This window comes from Carettochelys insculpta, chromosome 5 (assembly GCF_033958435.1).
Source record: "Carettochelys insculpta isolate YL-2023 chromosome 5, ASM3395843v1, whole genome shotgun sequence".
NCBI lineage: Eukaryota > Metazoa > Chordata > Testudines > Carettochelyidae > Carettochelys > Carettochelys insculpta.
Window position 1 is genome coordinate 20035066 of NC_134141.1, and position 17103 is coordinate 20052168.

The following is a 17103-nucleotide window of genomic DNA, read 5'->3' on the forward strand; positions in this document are numbered from 1 at the left end:
AGCACCTTTGCTGGCAGTTTCACTGTGAAGCCTAAAAATGAGACAGACTAGCAGACTGGAAAAGGTCGACTTGCCCCCAGTAGAGACCCCTACAAAATGGGCTTGAGATACAATGATGGGGGTAGTGCAAGGAATCTTGCACTGGCACTGTTGTGGTACGCCTGTTCAGTGGACGAACAGCAACTCCTATGTTTCAGCCCCTCCTCCCAGCACCTCTCCTGAGCACTACAGAACTGCTTTAAATAACGGTGCGAGAAGTGGAAGGGTACTGAGATGTAAAGAACTGCAAGAAGAGTTACGGTGCAGCTGAGGAATGTGCTAAACTACAGTCACCAAAAGGAAGGGAAAGAAGCCCCCCTCCTTTCCCCTCCCCACCCACCCCCAACACTTGCAAGCAACCTTTTTTTGCATTGTGATTTCTGATGCAAGTTCAGAAAGACTCTTGCAAATGACAGACAGAAAATGAACATTATCATAGTTGTATATAGCCTGGTCATTCAGACAATGCTAACCATCAAATCACACCCAAGCTGAAAGATGAGTTTACTAAAAAACCACAGCACAAAAACATGTATCAAGAAATGTAGGTGTACTCTTTTTTTTTTAAATCCTCAGAAGGACATATTTCCTCTCCCACATGAATACCACCACAAACACAGAAACATCCATCATCTATTTACACTGATAGTTTAATAAAGCCATATTATCCCAGAAAGGCCTCTGGGTTTTTTAACCACCATTTTGCTGCATGTCTTTCAAGTAGAAATTAAGGGAGCTTTATAACCAGTGGGAAGCTGTCCTAGTGACATGCGCGTCCATGCATTACCATGGGTCAGGAGTATTCCAAACTACTTACAAGGCTAAGTTCTTTGGATTTTGAGGAAGGAGTACTGCTAGAAGAGGCAATGGAGGCTGGGCTAATTGGTGCATCTTTCTTAAGCAGTCGAGTTTTGTCCAAGCCATTCTCTCTTGGGGAATGGGCTGGGCTCCCTCGAGGGGAAGAAGGATCCTAAAAAAGAATAGCATAGGTTAGCTGTAACAAGCTCCCGCATCTAGTAATTCAAACTATGGGGGAAGATCGCTGGACTTCAGAATTGATTATGTAAAATCCCTATGTTTAATAAAATGTAAGTAACGTTGCCGGTTTTTAACCAACTACCATAGAAAAATAATGATAATGCTTAGGACATCAAACTAGTTAAGAATTACATTCCTTGTGATACAGATGGGGAAACTAAAGCACATACAAGGCTAATGGCCTTGTTCAGTGGCAGAGCAGGAACAGAACAGACACCATAAATATCGGTGACCTACCTGCTCTAAGATGTGTTATTTGTTTCAAACTTGATAAAACGGCACAGAGAAGCTCTTCTGAAGAAGAGCTGCTTCTAGAAATAATAATTTTAGAGCTGAAAAGCTAAAAAGATGAGGCTGAATTTCTTTAGAAATTACAAGCCCCTTCGTGAAAGAATATGCCCAACCTACACTGAAACTTGAGAGGCATTCTCAATTACTTTAAGTCACAGGAAACAATGTTAATATGTACCTCATTGGAAACGTCAACCACCAAGTTATCATCACTCTTTTCACCATCACTGTCCTGCAATGACAAGTCAAAAATCAAATTCCACAGGTCTGGTTGTGTCTAATATACAAAAATAACTTTGAAGTTGCTTACTTTGAAGTACAACTTGGAAGTAAGCAACTTCAAAGTTGAGTGTCTACACACACCCTACTTTGAAGTTAAACTTCAAAGTAGAGCACTACTCCATTCCCGGGAATGGAGTAAGGACTTCGAAGTTGGGCTCCTAAGTTAACTTCAAATTAGGGGAAAATGTGTGTAGACTCTCTGCTGGCTACTTCGAAAAAGTGCCTGACTTCTACCGGGTTCTTACATTATGTAGAAAAAGTGCTTTAACATTTCACTAACCCCATTTTACAGATGGAGAAAGGAGGCACAGAGAGGTGAAGTGACTTACCTAAAGCCACACAGATGACAACCAGAAAAACCCCAGGACTTCTGATCCTCAGTCAAGAGGCTGTATTGCCTTTCAGATGTTCTATATTTTTTACAGGGCCAGATATTGCTAGGCCAGATAGCGTTACTATTTGACCCACATTTTTTTTAATTAAACAATGTATTTGACTCAATTGCAAAAAACGCTGAGGTTGGCAATACGCCATGTAAATGTTTTACTCACATAACGAGTTGCTAATTCTTTCTCTTCTGTTTTCTGTTTTTTGCTGTCTGAAGAGTAATCTGTTGAGTTCCTATGCTTCTCTGCTGTTCTGAAACTAGCTGATGGAGACACAGAAGAGCTCTGGGAGGGGAGAAGGAGAAATGTGACCACAATCTCATTTCTGATTACATTCAAACAAAAACAACCTGCAAGTGGTTTTGAGGTCTTCTCATGGATAACAGTTAGGGCTGTAATCAATCGTAGCTAACTAATAAAGATTTCTGTTGAAACTCTGAATGAAATGATTGGTAGACACTTCGTAATATAAGATAAGTTACTGGAGCACCAGAGAGTTGAGGTCCAAAATGACACAGAGTTGTAGGGAGGTTTACTTTACAAGTATAGAGAGGGCTACTATGATAAACAAGGTAAGCCACCCCTCAGCAAATACTTGAGAGTTAACAAACAATACCAGAGCTATATTGGATTATGCTGATGATTTTATTTATAAGCTCCAACTAACCAACAAAGGACCCCTGGGCTATGTGGGGTGGAGGGACAGCCCCATACTCCTGGAATGGCAGGGCCTCAGGGGGAATGGGCTGGACTTGGGACAGCCAATCCTTTGTGTCACTTGCAACTCATTGTATCATTTATTCCCTGACCCCAGGCAGCCCGTGCAGCTGCCTGGAACACACTGCGGCAGCACTCCAGAGGCAATTGAAAGGGCATGGGACTCTAGCTGCTGCAGTAGCAATGGTGGCTGGAGTCCCAGGCCCTTTCAAATCACTTGGGGGTAATTATTCCCTTTGATCCCCCATGTCGGCGGTCAAAGCTCAGAAACACAAAACAAAGCAACTATTGCAAGGTTTAAAAGGAACTCTCTCTCTCAAAAGAAAACAGGTAGATGTTTGGGAAATCCAAGCTGAGATCAAGGCAGGAGGTATCTGAAGTAGGCAAGCCTGCCTAAATTACCACCAGGGAATGCTTAGTGTCTAGGAAAGATATTTGCAATTTTGTTGTACTTGTGCTGTCCCAGGATATCAGATGGGCAAAACAGATGAGGTAATATTTTTAAGGGATCCACCTATTACCTCACCTACTTTTCTTCTCTCTAAAGATGAGCAGACAAAATGTGCAGACTGTTTTAAAATCTTCTCTCTCTAATGCTTTGCTACTACTGTTAAAAAAAAAACAAACAGTACTTTTATTTCCAAAAGGCAGTTTTGTCTCGATATAGCAGTGGTGGCCCCTTTCACATAGCAAGCCTCTGAGAATGTGACTTGCCCTTATAAATTAAAAACACCTTTTAACACCCTTTATAAATGCCGGAGGACAAGTGAGGTTGGGGTGAAGGATGACCACTTACAACCCCGCCCCCATGTAATAACCTTGAGACCTCCCTTAGCTCGTTCCAATGCTCTCTCCCCCCACCACTATGTATCACTGGTCACAGAGACAACTGTAGGTGCCCAAATTCAGTTGGTTCTATGGGCGTACTGTAGTCCTGGGTGTGGTCAAGGGCTGGGGGGAGAATTTCATGTTTCTCCTCAGATACATAAAGGTATAAAGTACAACTGTTGAGTGGGTGCACTCAGCAACCAAAAAGAGGACATAAGGGGTCAGCCAGACCCGTTACTGTGATAGCCACCTATTAAAGCCAGACATTCTGCATTTAAGGGAAAGGGAGGTAGGTTGGGGTAGGAAAATCATTAACTTTCTATTGATGCATTAACATCCTATGACTCTATCCTGCTACTACAAGCAGGAAAGAAACATTAATTCAGAGGATTGCCAGAATTCAGACAATCTATACCTTGATATATGAACAAAAATGCAAATGATGCAGCCAGATTGATTCATTTCCTGTGGGCTTGATCTTGCCAGGTGCTCAGCACTCTAGCTTTGATGCTCAAAAGCACTTTAGCACATGGTTTACTAACTCCCAAGAGTTTTGTGGAATCAGAACTGATGGGAATTATGAGGAAAATAAAATGTTTTCATTGAGCCAGCACCTGATGACCATTTGTTCACCTATTTTACTTACCCCACCCTCAAGCACACAATGTTTGGCCTATTCTTTCAGGACTTTTTCCCCTTGGCACTTTACCAAGTTTTTGTTTAGTTTTGCCTCATGTCCCAAGGAACATACTGATTTTTAAGTGTCCTTCTCACAAACTTACTTTAATGTTGACACAAAAATGGAGTTCTAGTTCAGAAATTAAAATTGATATTTAAAAAAAATCTTTATTGCTGATTTCTTTTCTTCATTTTATGTATTAAACCTTTGACTTTTGGTGAAGATCAAAGAATATCTAATTACTGAAGGTACCCATGGATGATGTGCAATGTACTCAAAAAAGCGAACATCTTCCCCATACCTGAATACTGAGGTTTACCTTAAGCTTATTTTGCTAATAAATCCAACCAGCGTTGACACTGATTCAACGCTACTAGTGATTGTAAGGGTTGGAACATGGACATAAACTCAGGAACCTGGAAATCACTTGGATTATAATTATCAATATATTGACCATCTTAAGAGCACTTGTGCTATGTTTCCTGAAGTTGTCTGTACATGAACACTTACAAGGGAATAGCAATTAGGGAAATGCACGAGTCATAGCAATAGTGGAGAATGTTTAACCAAAAGGCCTGATACAATCTGTCAAAAGCCTTTAAATCTTCTTGATATGCTTGACCAAAATTCCCCATATTGGTCATAAATTTTCTGTTAGAATAGTTTTCTGATGGTGAAAATTTGAAATTTTCCATGGGAAAATCTCTTATGAAATATATAATTTTAGATTGGTATGACCCAAATCTGAAAATAAGTTATCGAATTAACCCAAAATGTGAAAGTGGTGTGAAATTAAACATTAAATTGCATTCCTTCAATCAGCCCCTTGGCCTTACGGGAGTTGTAGTATGGGCCCTTGTTATCTCCCTCCCACAGAGGCTCCACAACACTATTTCCCATAACACAATGTGGCTATCTCTGACCAACCTCTCCGTGGTACATCACAGGAGTCATTACTGGGTTCATCATGAAATATATGTAATCCAACTAAGGAGCCAACGTCACAAGTGAAAATGGGGCATCAGGTTCCTGAACAAATCTCCCATAAGCCAATGTACTGCTATGGCAAAAATGTCAATTTAATTTTGAACGGCCTGAAAATGATGTATTTTGGTACATGTCAACAAACCAAAATAAAACATTTTGATTTTAGGAATGTCAAAATGTTTCATTTTGTTTGAAAATGTCAAAACAAAATGCTATGAGAGTTCTTACTTTACATTTTTCATAATTTCTGTTGCATGCAGAATTCTGAAATTTGACACTTTCTCCCAATCTGAGCTTAAAAAGAAGAAGAAAAGAACTGAAGTGTCAGAATTTCTCCTAGGATGGAGTTTACAACATTTTGTTCAGCTGTGAGCCATACGCTTCAATACAAGTTCTGAGTATGCAAGTGAAGCAACATCAGGACAAACATATGCCCATAGTAGATTCTGATACATTCTGACACCACTGGCACTTCTCATATTTCAGTATTCATATTAAAGTATTAAGGCTCTGATTTTGGACAGCACTTAAGCATGTGCTAAAGCATCTCCCTACCCAGAAAAGCACTTTAGCAAATGCTGAAATGTGGCACGTTAATCTATGTTAAAAGTTAAACATGTGCTTAATTAACTTATTTTCCAGATAGGAATGCCCTTTTGCATTGAAGCCTTAAACTGTATTTATAGACCTGGTTGAAATTTTTCAGATTTCTCAAAGGGTGCTAGCATAAATTTTCACTCTGTTGTTGACTGGCTCTTGTTATTTCCCCATCCTCAATACCGGATGAAAATGGAAATTTGAAGAGCTAGCTTGCTGCATAATCAGAGGTGGACTTTGACACATTAAAAAGAGACCATTTAGCAAGCACCAACTACAACATGTTTGTGTGCTTTAGAAGTTGTATCCCCATAGTGTGCATTACTCAACTGTGTTGATAAACTTATTTAATTAAGGTTATGTCTACAGTAGAAGCATCTGTCTACAGAAGTTACTGTTGGAAGAGATGTTCCAACAAAATTTCTGCCAACAGATCATGTCTACACATAAAAGTGGACTGATCTTTTGATCCACTCTGTCACCAAAAGGGTCCTCCAGAGCATCTACACAGCTTTTTTGTTGACAATTTCTGTCAATAAAATGCATTTTGTGTGCAGATGCACCGCGAGTTTTGTTCCAAAAAACACTCTAGTGTAGACATAGCCATAGCCATAGGGAGGCCTTTTACAATATAAGCATTACAAGCACCCCCTGACATACAAGTACCCCCTGACATTCATATTCATATGATCACCAAGCTGCAATTAGAATTATGTCTAAAGAATCACGGTAAACTACTGCACTTAACAGAAATATTTATTTTCATAAATTAGAAACAATGTGGTTTCATTTTTCTCAATATAGTTAACCTTGGTACTGCAGCTATTTTAATCCTTGATTTTGCTGCTCAATAAAATTATAATTTAGAGATCCCTATTAGAATGATAAAGTAGTTAATTACCAACAGCACTTAAAGGATGATCACCATATTGGGCATTGGGGCAATACATACTGTTTAATGGCATAAATGCTTTGAAGTCCAATCAGACATGGTACTGAAATGGAAATATCCTACGTAGCCTCATGCAACGGTACTTTTTTGGCAGGTGATATGCAGAGGAGCACTAACAACTTGCGAACAACAGGGCTGACGAAAACAAATTTATATTGTCAAAAAGAGGTTTAGGTAGAGTGACCCTATCTCCCTCTCCCAAATACAGGACAGAGAGATATGGGCGGGGGTGGGGGTTCCTCCAAGCCCTGGCACTCCCCGGGAAACGCAACAGCCGCTGGCGCTCCCCAGGAAACGTCGCAGCTGCTCAGGCTCCCCCAGCTTCCCTGAGGCTGGGGGTGTGGGGGCTAATATGGGACAATTAGTCCCTTCCAAAAAAAAAAAAGAAGTTGGGATGCTTTTTGGCATCCCTAATGTGGGACCGATGGTCACCCTAGGTTTAGGTTCATTTCTTTCAGAAAAAATAATCAGGCTGTACTGATACTACTAGACATCATCCAATGCAACTTTCCAGTTATTGGATTACATATTTATAAACTATGAACACACCCTCTCCCAGCTCACGTGCTTTCTTCACATTGATCACCACATTTGTGAAGATTTGAGAATCCTGTGAACAAGTCTCAGAAGGGTAGCTGTAATAGTCTGAAACTTCACAAACGACAAGCCTTCCTGTGGCACCTTAATGACTAACAAATTTACCAGGTCATGAGCTATCATGGGTAAAACCTCCTTCCTCAGATGAACTTTCTGAATTAGTATAAGGTGATTTGTCTATAAACTGCTATTATTCTTATGTGTTTATTCTAATTCAAGTTTTTCTGCATATTAAAAACAAGATTAGTAGTAGCCTATATTACTTTTTAGCATTACAGTACAACAAGACCAGGTCTATGCGAGACCTAAAAGTCTAAGTCTTCAATTCAATTTTACTACAATGGAATAACTGGAATCGATATATTGAACTCTGATTTTTCTGGCCATCCACACCAAAGGTCAATGGGAGAAACTCTCCACTCAATCTCCCTTACTTCTCATGAGAATGAAGAGTACCAGGGCTCACTGTCGAGCCCTGATGGTTCAATTTAGTGCACCCCCAATAGGCTCACTAAATCAGACCCTGAAAGATTGACTCTGAAGGAGCTCATCTTCCAGTGAGTGTAGACATAGTTATAATAGCCTCGCTACTTCAGTCAGGAGCGTGAACCCTCCCCAGCCACAACCTGATCTGGGGATAAGGTATTCCTACATAAGAACACCTTCCATCATCTTAGGCTGAATCTACAAAAAGGGAGCTTTGCTATCACAAGGTCTATAGTGTAGACATAGACTTATTCCTTAAAAGTGCCTCAGCAATTTCCCAGCCAAGGCACAAAGAGTTCTATCTGTCCTTTATACTATGGCAAGAGAAAGGAAATGAGAAAATGAGTATTTTACATACCCATAAATCCCAAACAAAATCCCTGTGATTTGCCAGTCTGGTTGTGTGCTGATAATTTTGCAAGGCTGCTTCAAGGCTATTTAACTATTCCAGCTTTGGGAGTTGAGCTGAAGATCAGGAGTATGAGGCTGCAAGGTAAGGCTCCAACCACATATACAAGTATAAGCATTTTAGAAGAGGAAATGAAGAATTGAAATTAAGAGGGATAAAGAACATTAGGTAGGCAGGATGCAGTTTCATTACTAGAATACACTGGGGCTCAAATATTTCTGCAAAAAGAGAAATTGGATCTTCAGTTACAAAGAAGTGTGAGGACCTGGGTTGGACTTGAACGGACAAAGAGATTCTGATCAAAACAGTTCACTTTTTCCTGACCTTCAGGTTTAGAAGAGGAATGAAGGCTTGGCTTTGACCCAGTGGCCAAGAGGATGACAAGACTAGATTTCAAGAGCGTGGAAGCCAGAGACAGCAGTCTAACTCTGGTCTCCTCCATGGAGCCTCAGTTCAGATTTTTAAGAAGTGATTTTTGTAACAGTCAAATCTTGTCCATCCATTACAAATTGGATCTGCTATATAAAAACTGCAATTCTTCAGGAACTCTGACTCTTGTTGACACACCTAATATTGCCCCTGAATACAAAATAGCACAAATGTCATGGCCTGTTCATCCAAACAACTAAGTGACAACTGTCTAGATGTAACTGTGGGTGTGTATCATGTCTGCAAGTGACTCTGGCGTCTGCACTAGCCTCTTCTCAGAGCCTACCCCTAGAAATCTTGTAGGAGATCCCATGACTATCACAACGCACACAAAAAACCTCCATGAAAGAAAAGCAGAGTTTAGCTGTCAGACTTTGCTTTGTTTTTTGATTAAAACATCAATGATCTAACAGCTTCCTTTAAAGAAGATGGAACAGATTTGCAGATTCGAGACATTAAGTGATTGAGCATTATGTCTTGGCAGGCTGTAACTTAACGATCCAGAATCCTCCTTCCAACAGCTATTAAAATTTATAGAGAAAGAAAATCTTTTCATGATGCAGTTTTCTTCAATAAACTCTTAATCTACTAGAAAACCAAACATTTTCCTGCTAAGCAGTTTTGCATTTGTTCCCCTCTAACAGTTGAACAAGACATGGGGAAATACATTCTTTAGTGATGGTGGCTTTTTTGCGGTGCTGTGTGGGAAGGTACTGTTGTTTCCATTTTCTGTTTGTGCAGAAAAGGTTTATTCCTCATGAATACATGCAAAATAGTGACCCAAATCTACTGAACAGATACGAGAACAGCAAGGATCAGCATGTTATTACAAGGAGACAGCACATTGATGTTTTCACTGCTACCAGTGTGATATTTATGGCTCTATAAGAGGATTATATGGCATTCTTTATTATCAATTAATTTGTGCATAGCCAGAAAAGATATTTCAGGGTGTGTCTGGCACTGACCTTCCACTGTGACTGGCACTGTGTAGACGGAGGTCACTTAAGAAGTGCATCAAGTACAGCATTGGCTCTGTAGAACCACTAGCACAAAACTGTGAAAAAGTCCATTATGTTTTCTACAGTGTTGAGCAACACCATCCAAAAATGAGACGGACACTCTCCAGGAATTTCATGAGGTGGTGCTATATGATTCCAGTCACAGTGGAAAGTCAGTGCCAGACACACCCTGAAATATCTTCTCTGACTATGCACAAATTAATTGATAATAAAGAATGCCATATAAACCTCTTAGAGCCATAAATATCATACTAGTAGCAGTGCAAACATCAATGTGCTGTCTACTTGTAATAATTAATACTTCAAATTAATTGAAAAATCCAAGAATCGCTATAACCTTTTAATCCTCAACTTGCACTGGAAATTGCTTGCATTTCCATAAATGCAACATAGCAACCATGAAGAACAACAATATAAGATCAAGTAAAAGGACTATCCAACCCTTCCCACACTCTACAGCTTGGTCTACCATCAGCTAGCTTTCTTGGACAGCTACCTTGATTACACAAAACTTAAGTGACTGCTAAATATAACCAGTATTACAAAATAATGATGAGAGAGAACATAACAAAAACAACATCCCACACAATAAAGCTGGCAACTCTTAAAGCATTTGTGGCCGTAACCATTATGTGGTGTAACTCTGTAACACTAACAAAATGATACATTTGAAGTGAAATAATTAAAAGAATAATTCCAACAAAGTGGGAATTAGGGGATAATTGACGATCCTGAAGTATTACGCAAACTACAGAAGAAGCCAAGAATGTTCACTGCTAAGGTCAATTACGATATAATTATCTGAATGACATTATTGCTATTATAAAGTCTACTCAAAGAATAAGAGAAATAGTAAAAATGGATATCATGCACCACAGTGAACTGTAGCTCACTGAATGATGTTCACACTTAGGGTGTGAAATACAAAAGCCAATGTTTGGATTCAGACTCACTCCAGCGTTTCACTTGATCCTTTACTTCTTTTAAAGGAGATGTGAATTCAGTGACACAGAGTACCTGAAGTACAGTAGAACCCCCAAGATATGTGCACTCAAGGTGTGCATATCTCAGGTTAACTTGACTCTGAATGGTGGGGAACTGGTGCCTGGCTCTTGGCTCCCCACCAAACAGAAGAGTGGGGAAACTGACCAGAGTTGTTGCGCCGCTCAGTTTCTCAACTTCTGTCAGGGGAAGCAGCCGAAAGCCTGATCTTGGCTGCCACCACTGACAGGAGCAGGGAAACCAACAGTTTCCTCTCTCCGGTGAGCAACAGAGCAGTCCAGAGCCAGGCTCTCAGCCACCCACCACTTGTGGGAAACAGGAAACTGCTTGTGCTGATCAGTTTCCTAGCTTCCTGAGTTACATGAAATTTGACTTACGTGGGGTTGCTTATTACTAAGACAAATTCAGTCAAAAATATAAATTTTGTTCTACATACAACATAGCTTTTGAGTGGTTCTTAAATTCTACCAAATTATTTTCATTTTTCCAGAATGCACACGCGCTCTCTCTCTCTCTCTCTCACACACACACTTTCAGTAAACAGAGAAGTGGTTGTGAAATTTTGTGGGCTGCTCCAAAATATCATACAACTTGTTTGTGTCTACCAATCACATCAAAGTAATTAATAGCTCAAGCAATCCTCCCACCGTAATCCCATCTGGCATAACCTAATGGACAGTTCTACCTTTTTCATCTTATCTTTGACTCTTATTGAAACATTCCCTGGTCAGGCACCTAGGAGGCAGCATTATGCTGTGTTCGCATCATCTAAAGACAGATGCTTTGGACCTGGTTGTGGACTATCCAGATAATCAGTCAAAATACCCTTTCATAGCTCACATTTTGACCCCAAGGATCACTTCTGCATTGATACTCCTGAAGCTTGACATATACAAAAAGTCAGGTTGACATAAGATTGTAATGGGGTACTTACAGAGGTAAGCAATACTGATAAAGTAACAGATAGCTCAGTGGTTTGAGCAATAGCCTTGTAAACTGAAGGTTGTAAGCTCAATCCTTGAGGAGGTCATTTAGTGGTTAGGGCAAACAGCTTTAAAAAAAAAATCTGTCAGGGAGGGTGCTTGGTCCTGCTGAAAGGGCAGAGGACTGGACTTGATGACCTCTCCAAGTCCCTTCTAGCTCTCTGAGATTGTGTGTGTGTGTGTATACACATACCACTTCCCTCAGTGGCACTGGGCTCTGGTTGATGTGCTGAGGGTGATGGAGCATGAGTACAGAGACTAAGTTACTTCTGTAGATCATAACAGTCCTCCAGCAACTCTCACACAATGTTCTACCCTGACCAATCTAGTCACATTTGTGAATTTCAGTGCTCCAGGAGAATAAGCCAGCTACATGCTCCAGCTTGGAGTAGAAATGAAATCTCCTGGGCCTGAGAGAAGAGGCTGTGGACCTCCTCAAGCAGGTTATGCAAGAGAATAGATATTATAGTGCAACATGAACACAAGTTAACTGTTTCAGGCATGCCAAGTGCTGACTTAGTGATGAGCTACAGATCTACTGCTTTTTCAAAAAGCTGCCCACCACCACCACCACCCCATAGACCACCATGAACGTGTCCGAGGAGCTCAAGCCAATGACATCTGGTATGAACAGTGATGAGGAGGAACATGCAAGTGTATGTGTGGGGGGTGTCTTGCTATGCCACAAGTCAGGACCTGTTTGTGTCTCCACCACAATCCCTGAAGTTGAGTACTAGTGAGTAGGGGAAGGAAATGTGTATTTTGTTTGCCATTACAGTGATGTTAGGACAGCACTCCCAAGTTAACAACAAATGGGGCTTCTCTGGCATAAAAAGAATACATGCAGTCTCTTGAGGAAGTATTGGTTTAACCCACACAGTCTTGCCTCTCTGCAGTCTATGGAGAACATATTACTACTCTGCTGAGCATTCCACACGGCGTAAGGCCACATCCCTTATCCCTGCCACTCTGTCCCAGGAGATATTACAGACAACCACAGCTTCACAGACTCTGATGTGGTTGCTGTATGTATTGGTATAACAGACACGAATGTTCTTTCTCCTTCTTAAGTTGTGCTCCGTTACTTTATTAAGTTTTAATGCATTTGCTTTTAAATTGCACAGATTTTTCTTTGCACTGATGTTTTTACTGAATAAAATTCTCTTGTTTGGAAAAGAAATTTTTTTTATTAGTTCACATTAGCTGCCAAGTGCCTAGCAGTACGAGAGCACCCACTTTGCAACTGTACAGTGCAACATAGCCGATATGATCAGTGACAAACAGTATAACAATCACAGAGGTACAGCAAACACTGCAAAATTAATAGGTGTATCAACAATGTTATATTCATGCACATTATTTTGATGTCCCTGTGCTGGAGGAAACCTGACAGACGGATCCACAAATATAGTCTTGTTCATCAAAAGTTCTAGCTACTGCTCATTATCCCAAACATTATGATGCAATTCCACCGGTCAGTGCTTCATTCTTGGGCCTAGAGCCAGGCTCCATCACCTTCAACTGTTTCATGCATGCCACCAGTAACCATTAATTGGTTCTTAAAATGTCCCATTCAGTTCCTCTGACAGATCTGTATATACTGGGGGATCGTATATCCTGTGTTTGAAATGTCTGTGAAAATAGTGCAAAGCTGTGAATTCTCCATGGGTCTGTCAGATAAGACAGACAATGAGGAGGGCTGTGTGTAAGAAAGGGTGGAATTTTTTAAAAAAAAACAAAAAACAAAAAACAAAAACAAAGGTGTAAAAATTGTGTGATAAAGGTGACACATTGGATGGAGATATTTGCGTGTTGTGAACCAGACTACTTCCTCCCAGTCACCCATGAGTGGTCAATTTCTGTCCAACAGTGCATTGCTAAAACATCACAAAAGATGAACAGTGGCAAGAAGCACACTGGGACACCTACCCATCATTCACCACACACTTTGCACTAACACAAGCCCTCCTGGTGAGTTCACACAGAGTTGGTAGATGCCTTGCTCCTTGTATTCGCACAAGCAACATAAGGCAGCTTTATGCCAATGTAACTTGCACTGGTCCAAGTTTACCCTGTAAACAAAACCCTTGTCTTCTTAAAAGAAGGAAGAGTAGTCTCTAGGGTGAGTTTATCTGAACATGCTTTTCCTTTTGCCTTCTTGCTACTTCCAGTCTACACTAATGTAAAATGCTTTCCTTATCTCCGTGATTTAACCTAACCCAGGTCTCAGTACAGTGAGTTTCCCATTCATTTTACTGAACCTGGATGTAGTGATTTCCCTCAAGGGCTCAGTCTGATGTTTGAGTTAGCCCTCCTACCTTCTTCAAAATGGGAACCAATCTGCCTTTCATGTTCATGTTGTCCTTAGAGATTTTAGGCAGAACTGTTCCACATCAACCTGCCTTTATATTTTCCGTGGACATTCTAAAGTTTAGCTAATGTTTCATATTTCAGAGGTCCCTTCATTCATTGAGGTCTGTGGCCTTATCCACACTAGAAAGCATAGCCAGTACAGCTATATTTGTACTCCTCCTAGTTTATACCACAGAAGTATTTTTGACAGGGTAGTTCATACTAGTTCCCTGAAAGAACTAAGCTATGCTGGCAAAATGATTGTTTGCTGATATAATTATGGCTACACCCAGGCTTTCTTTAGCACAACAACATTGGATAGAAAATGGATGAGGGGTCTGTACTACGAGGATTTGCTGGAATTTGCTATACCTATGCAGATATTCTATTTCTAGTAGAGACAATGCTTAAATAAACTTATTGAATACTTTCAACCTCCATTGCCCACAACTTTAGTCACTCCCTCTGTTTACCCAGTCAGCATCTTAACTCACACTTCACCCCACCCTGACTGAAATCAATGTTTGCTGCCTTTTCTCTGCGTCTAGATTCTCAGAGCTCAAATGGACTGCCTCAGTAATTTTTAGTGTAAACAGCTTGGAAAGCCAAAGTACAAAGCTATTTATTATTATATGGCCCTGTCTGAGGTATTCTATAATCCAAGGTTGTGCTGATTATTTTTATACAATCTATAATTAAAAAGACAAACTTTGATGTTTATATGGCACTTTACCCACTAATTTACTTCACTAATTGCCAAATTAATGAAGTTAATTAATGGATAAGACTGTCGCATAAAACATCAAAGTCTACATGTTTCGTGCCTGTGCCAGAACAACTATACAGTCAAAGATTTCTGTAATAAAAAGGAAATGAGTGCACGCAGAAGTAAGCTTTCCAAACCCAAAAAGTCCCAAAAATCAAAAAGTATTCAACATTTTAAGAGATACTTTTTTACGTGGGTGCTCTAATTGCTCTGGCAGCACTCCCATTAACATTTAACGTAATCTATTAAAAGAGAAGGAATGATCTGAAGACATCCAAATCTAGATCTTTAATCATAGCCATAATAAGGGAGATACATTTAAAATTAACAGACCACTACCCCAGAGTCTGAACATTACATTCGTAAAATGGCTGCATGTTAATTCCAGTCAATTGTTGGAACACATGTACCAGCTCAGCTTTCTTGTAAAACTAGGCTACGCAGTAGAGGTCTGAGATACCAGGCAATTTTGAAGCACTCTTCTATCAGCATGGGCTGTTGCTTTTTTGGCCTCTCCTGCTGTACAAGCACCCAATGGCAAGTAAAACAGGTGTTTAAAGCAATGGCAGGGGCTGCTGGCTAGCCTTTCACAGGTGGAATTTGGAAGTAAATCCTTTAAAATACAGCTTCCTCTGTAACCACCGACGGAGATATAACATGGGTAAGAACTAATCACTTACTTATACTTTGAGGATCAAAAGATGGGGGGAAAAAAAAGAAAAACCAGCCGAGTGCATATATAAGCACAAGCAGTGAAGTAGTTAAGAAGCACAGCTACAAATACAGAAGAGAGGTTTGGAGGGAAAGGGTATCTTAGCACAGATCCTTGCTGCAGTCCTTCACATATAACAGGCATCTTTTGGAAGCAAGGCAGTTTGAACAAAGAAACAGGTGGGAGATGGAATATTAGAAAATAACTCTTCTGATAAGTTTACAGCAGCTTAAGGTCAGTGATTACAGTTTGGCAGCATACATTTTAAAATCAGTATAACACAGTGAACATTAGCACAGCCCTTGTGCAGGGATGGCACACAAATTTGTGACGCACTTCTAGCAAGTCTGCTCGTCTGCATCAGCCAACTTGTAAATACGGAAGTTAACTGATAGCAAAAGTCAAGGCATAGTCAAAGCTCCATTCTAATCCATAAATCAATTCACAAGGTCCTTTCTCCCTCACTCATCCCCTCTCTAGCTCTTCCAAAATCTAAGATTAGGTCTACACTACCCCAGAAGATCAAAACATTCAGGGTCAATCTTTCAGGTTCGATTTTGCGCGTCTAGTAGAGATGCGCAAAATTGACTTTTCAGAGGACACAGTCGACTCCAGTGTGAGGAGTAAGGGAGGTCACTGGGAGAGTTTCTCCTGTCAACCTTCCCTGTATAGACAGCCAAGTTAGCGAGTGCAGATATATCAATTTTAGCTACACAAATCGCGCAGCTAGAATTGCGTATCTGTGGTCGACTTTCTTCGTTTAGTGTAGACATAGCCTAAGGAAGTTTCAACTTAATCTAGACTAGACCACATACTCCAAAACAAAAAAGAAGGAGGTGGCAGGAAATTTTGATAGAATGAAGACTTTCACTCGGACACATTCGCATACAAATATAGTTAGTACATGCAACAGAAGGTGTGACACGGGGAGAGAGAGCCCAAGGACATACATGAGCCAAAAAGGACTTCTAGCCCTAATCAGGTCTGAAATAATAAGCTTTATGGAGTAATAAAAGCGTGAGAGCAAAGACAGAACACAACTACAAAAAAAACTGCATTTTTGGTGTTCAGAAAAAAATTCATTCCAAATATCAAAAATGAATCTGTGTGACTGCAACCACAGCATGCACAATATCAACAGATACTTTGTCCTGAATCAGACAGGTAAAAGGTCACAAAGTGACACAGATTCTAAAGAAACAAAAAGCAGGCATGGAGCACTTAAAAGACGAACAAAATAATTTATTAGGTGATGAGCTTTCATGGGCTAGACTTACTTTTTCCAATCTATAGCCTTACCAGAACAGAATCCATATATAAAGCACAGAGGTCCAAAAACTGTTAATATTGAGTCTCTTCTGGTAAGGCTATAGATCTGAAGAAGTGGGTCTGTCCCACGAAAGCTCATCACCTAATAAATTATTTTGTTAGTCTTCAACATGCTACATGACTGCTTTTTTGTTTGATAGAATACAGATGAACACAGTTATCTCTTAAGATTCTAAAGAACTGAGGAATCCAAAGAACACTACAATCTCTGGGAATCCAA

At 40.2% G+C, this 17103-nt stretch overlaps 1 protein-coding gene across 6 annotated transcripts in view; it reads right to left on the bottom strand.

The window, feature by feature from the left end:
- LOC142013400 (transducin-like enhancer protein 4) overlaps positions 1-17103 on the bottom strand; it is a 136700-nt gene that overhangs the window by 12894 nt on the left and 106703 nt on the right. For all 6 annotated transcript variants that reach the window (XM_074994723.1, XM_074994722.1, XM_074994721.1 and 3 more), the window contains 3 exons: positions 2202-2321; positions 1547-1600; positions 857-1009 (listed from right to left, as the gene is read on the bottom strand). In XM_074994723.1, coding sequence (XP_074850824.1) covers positions 857-1009; positions 1547-1600; positions 2202-2321 — 327 coding nt within the window. The remainder of the gene's footprint in view (positions 1-856; positions 1010-1546; positions 1601-2201; positions 2322-17103) is intronic.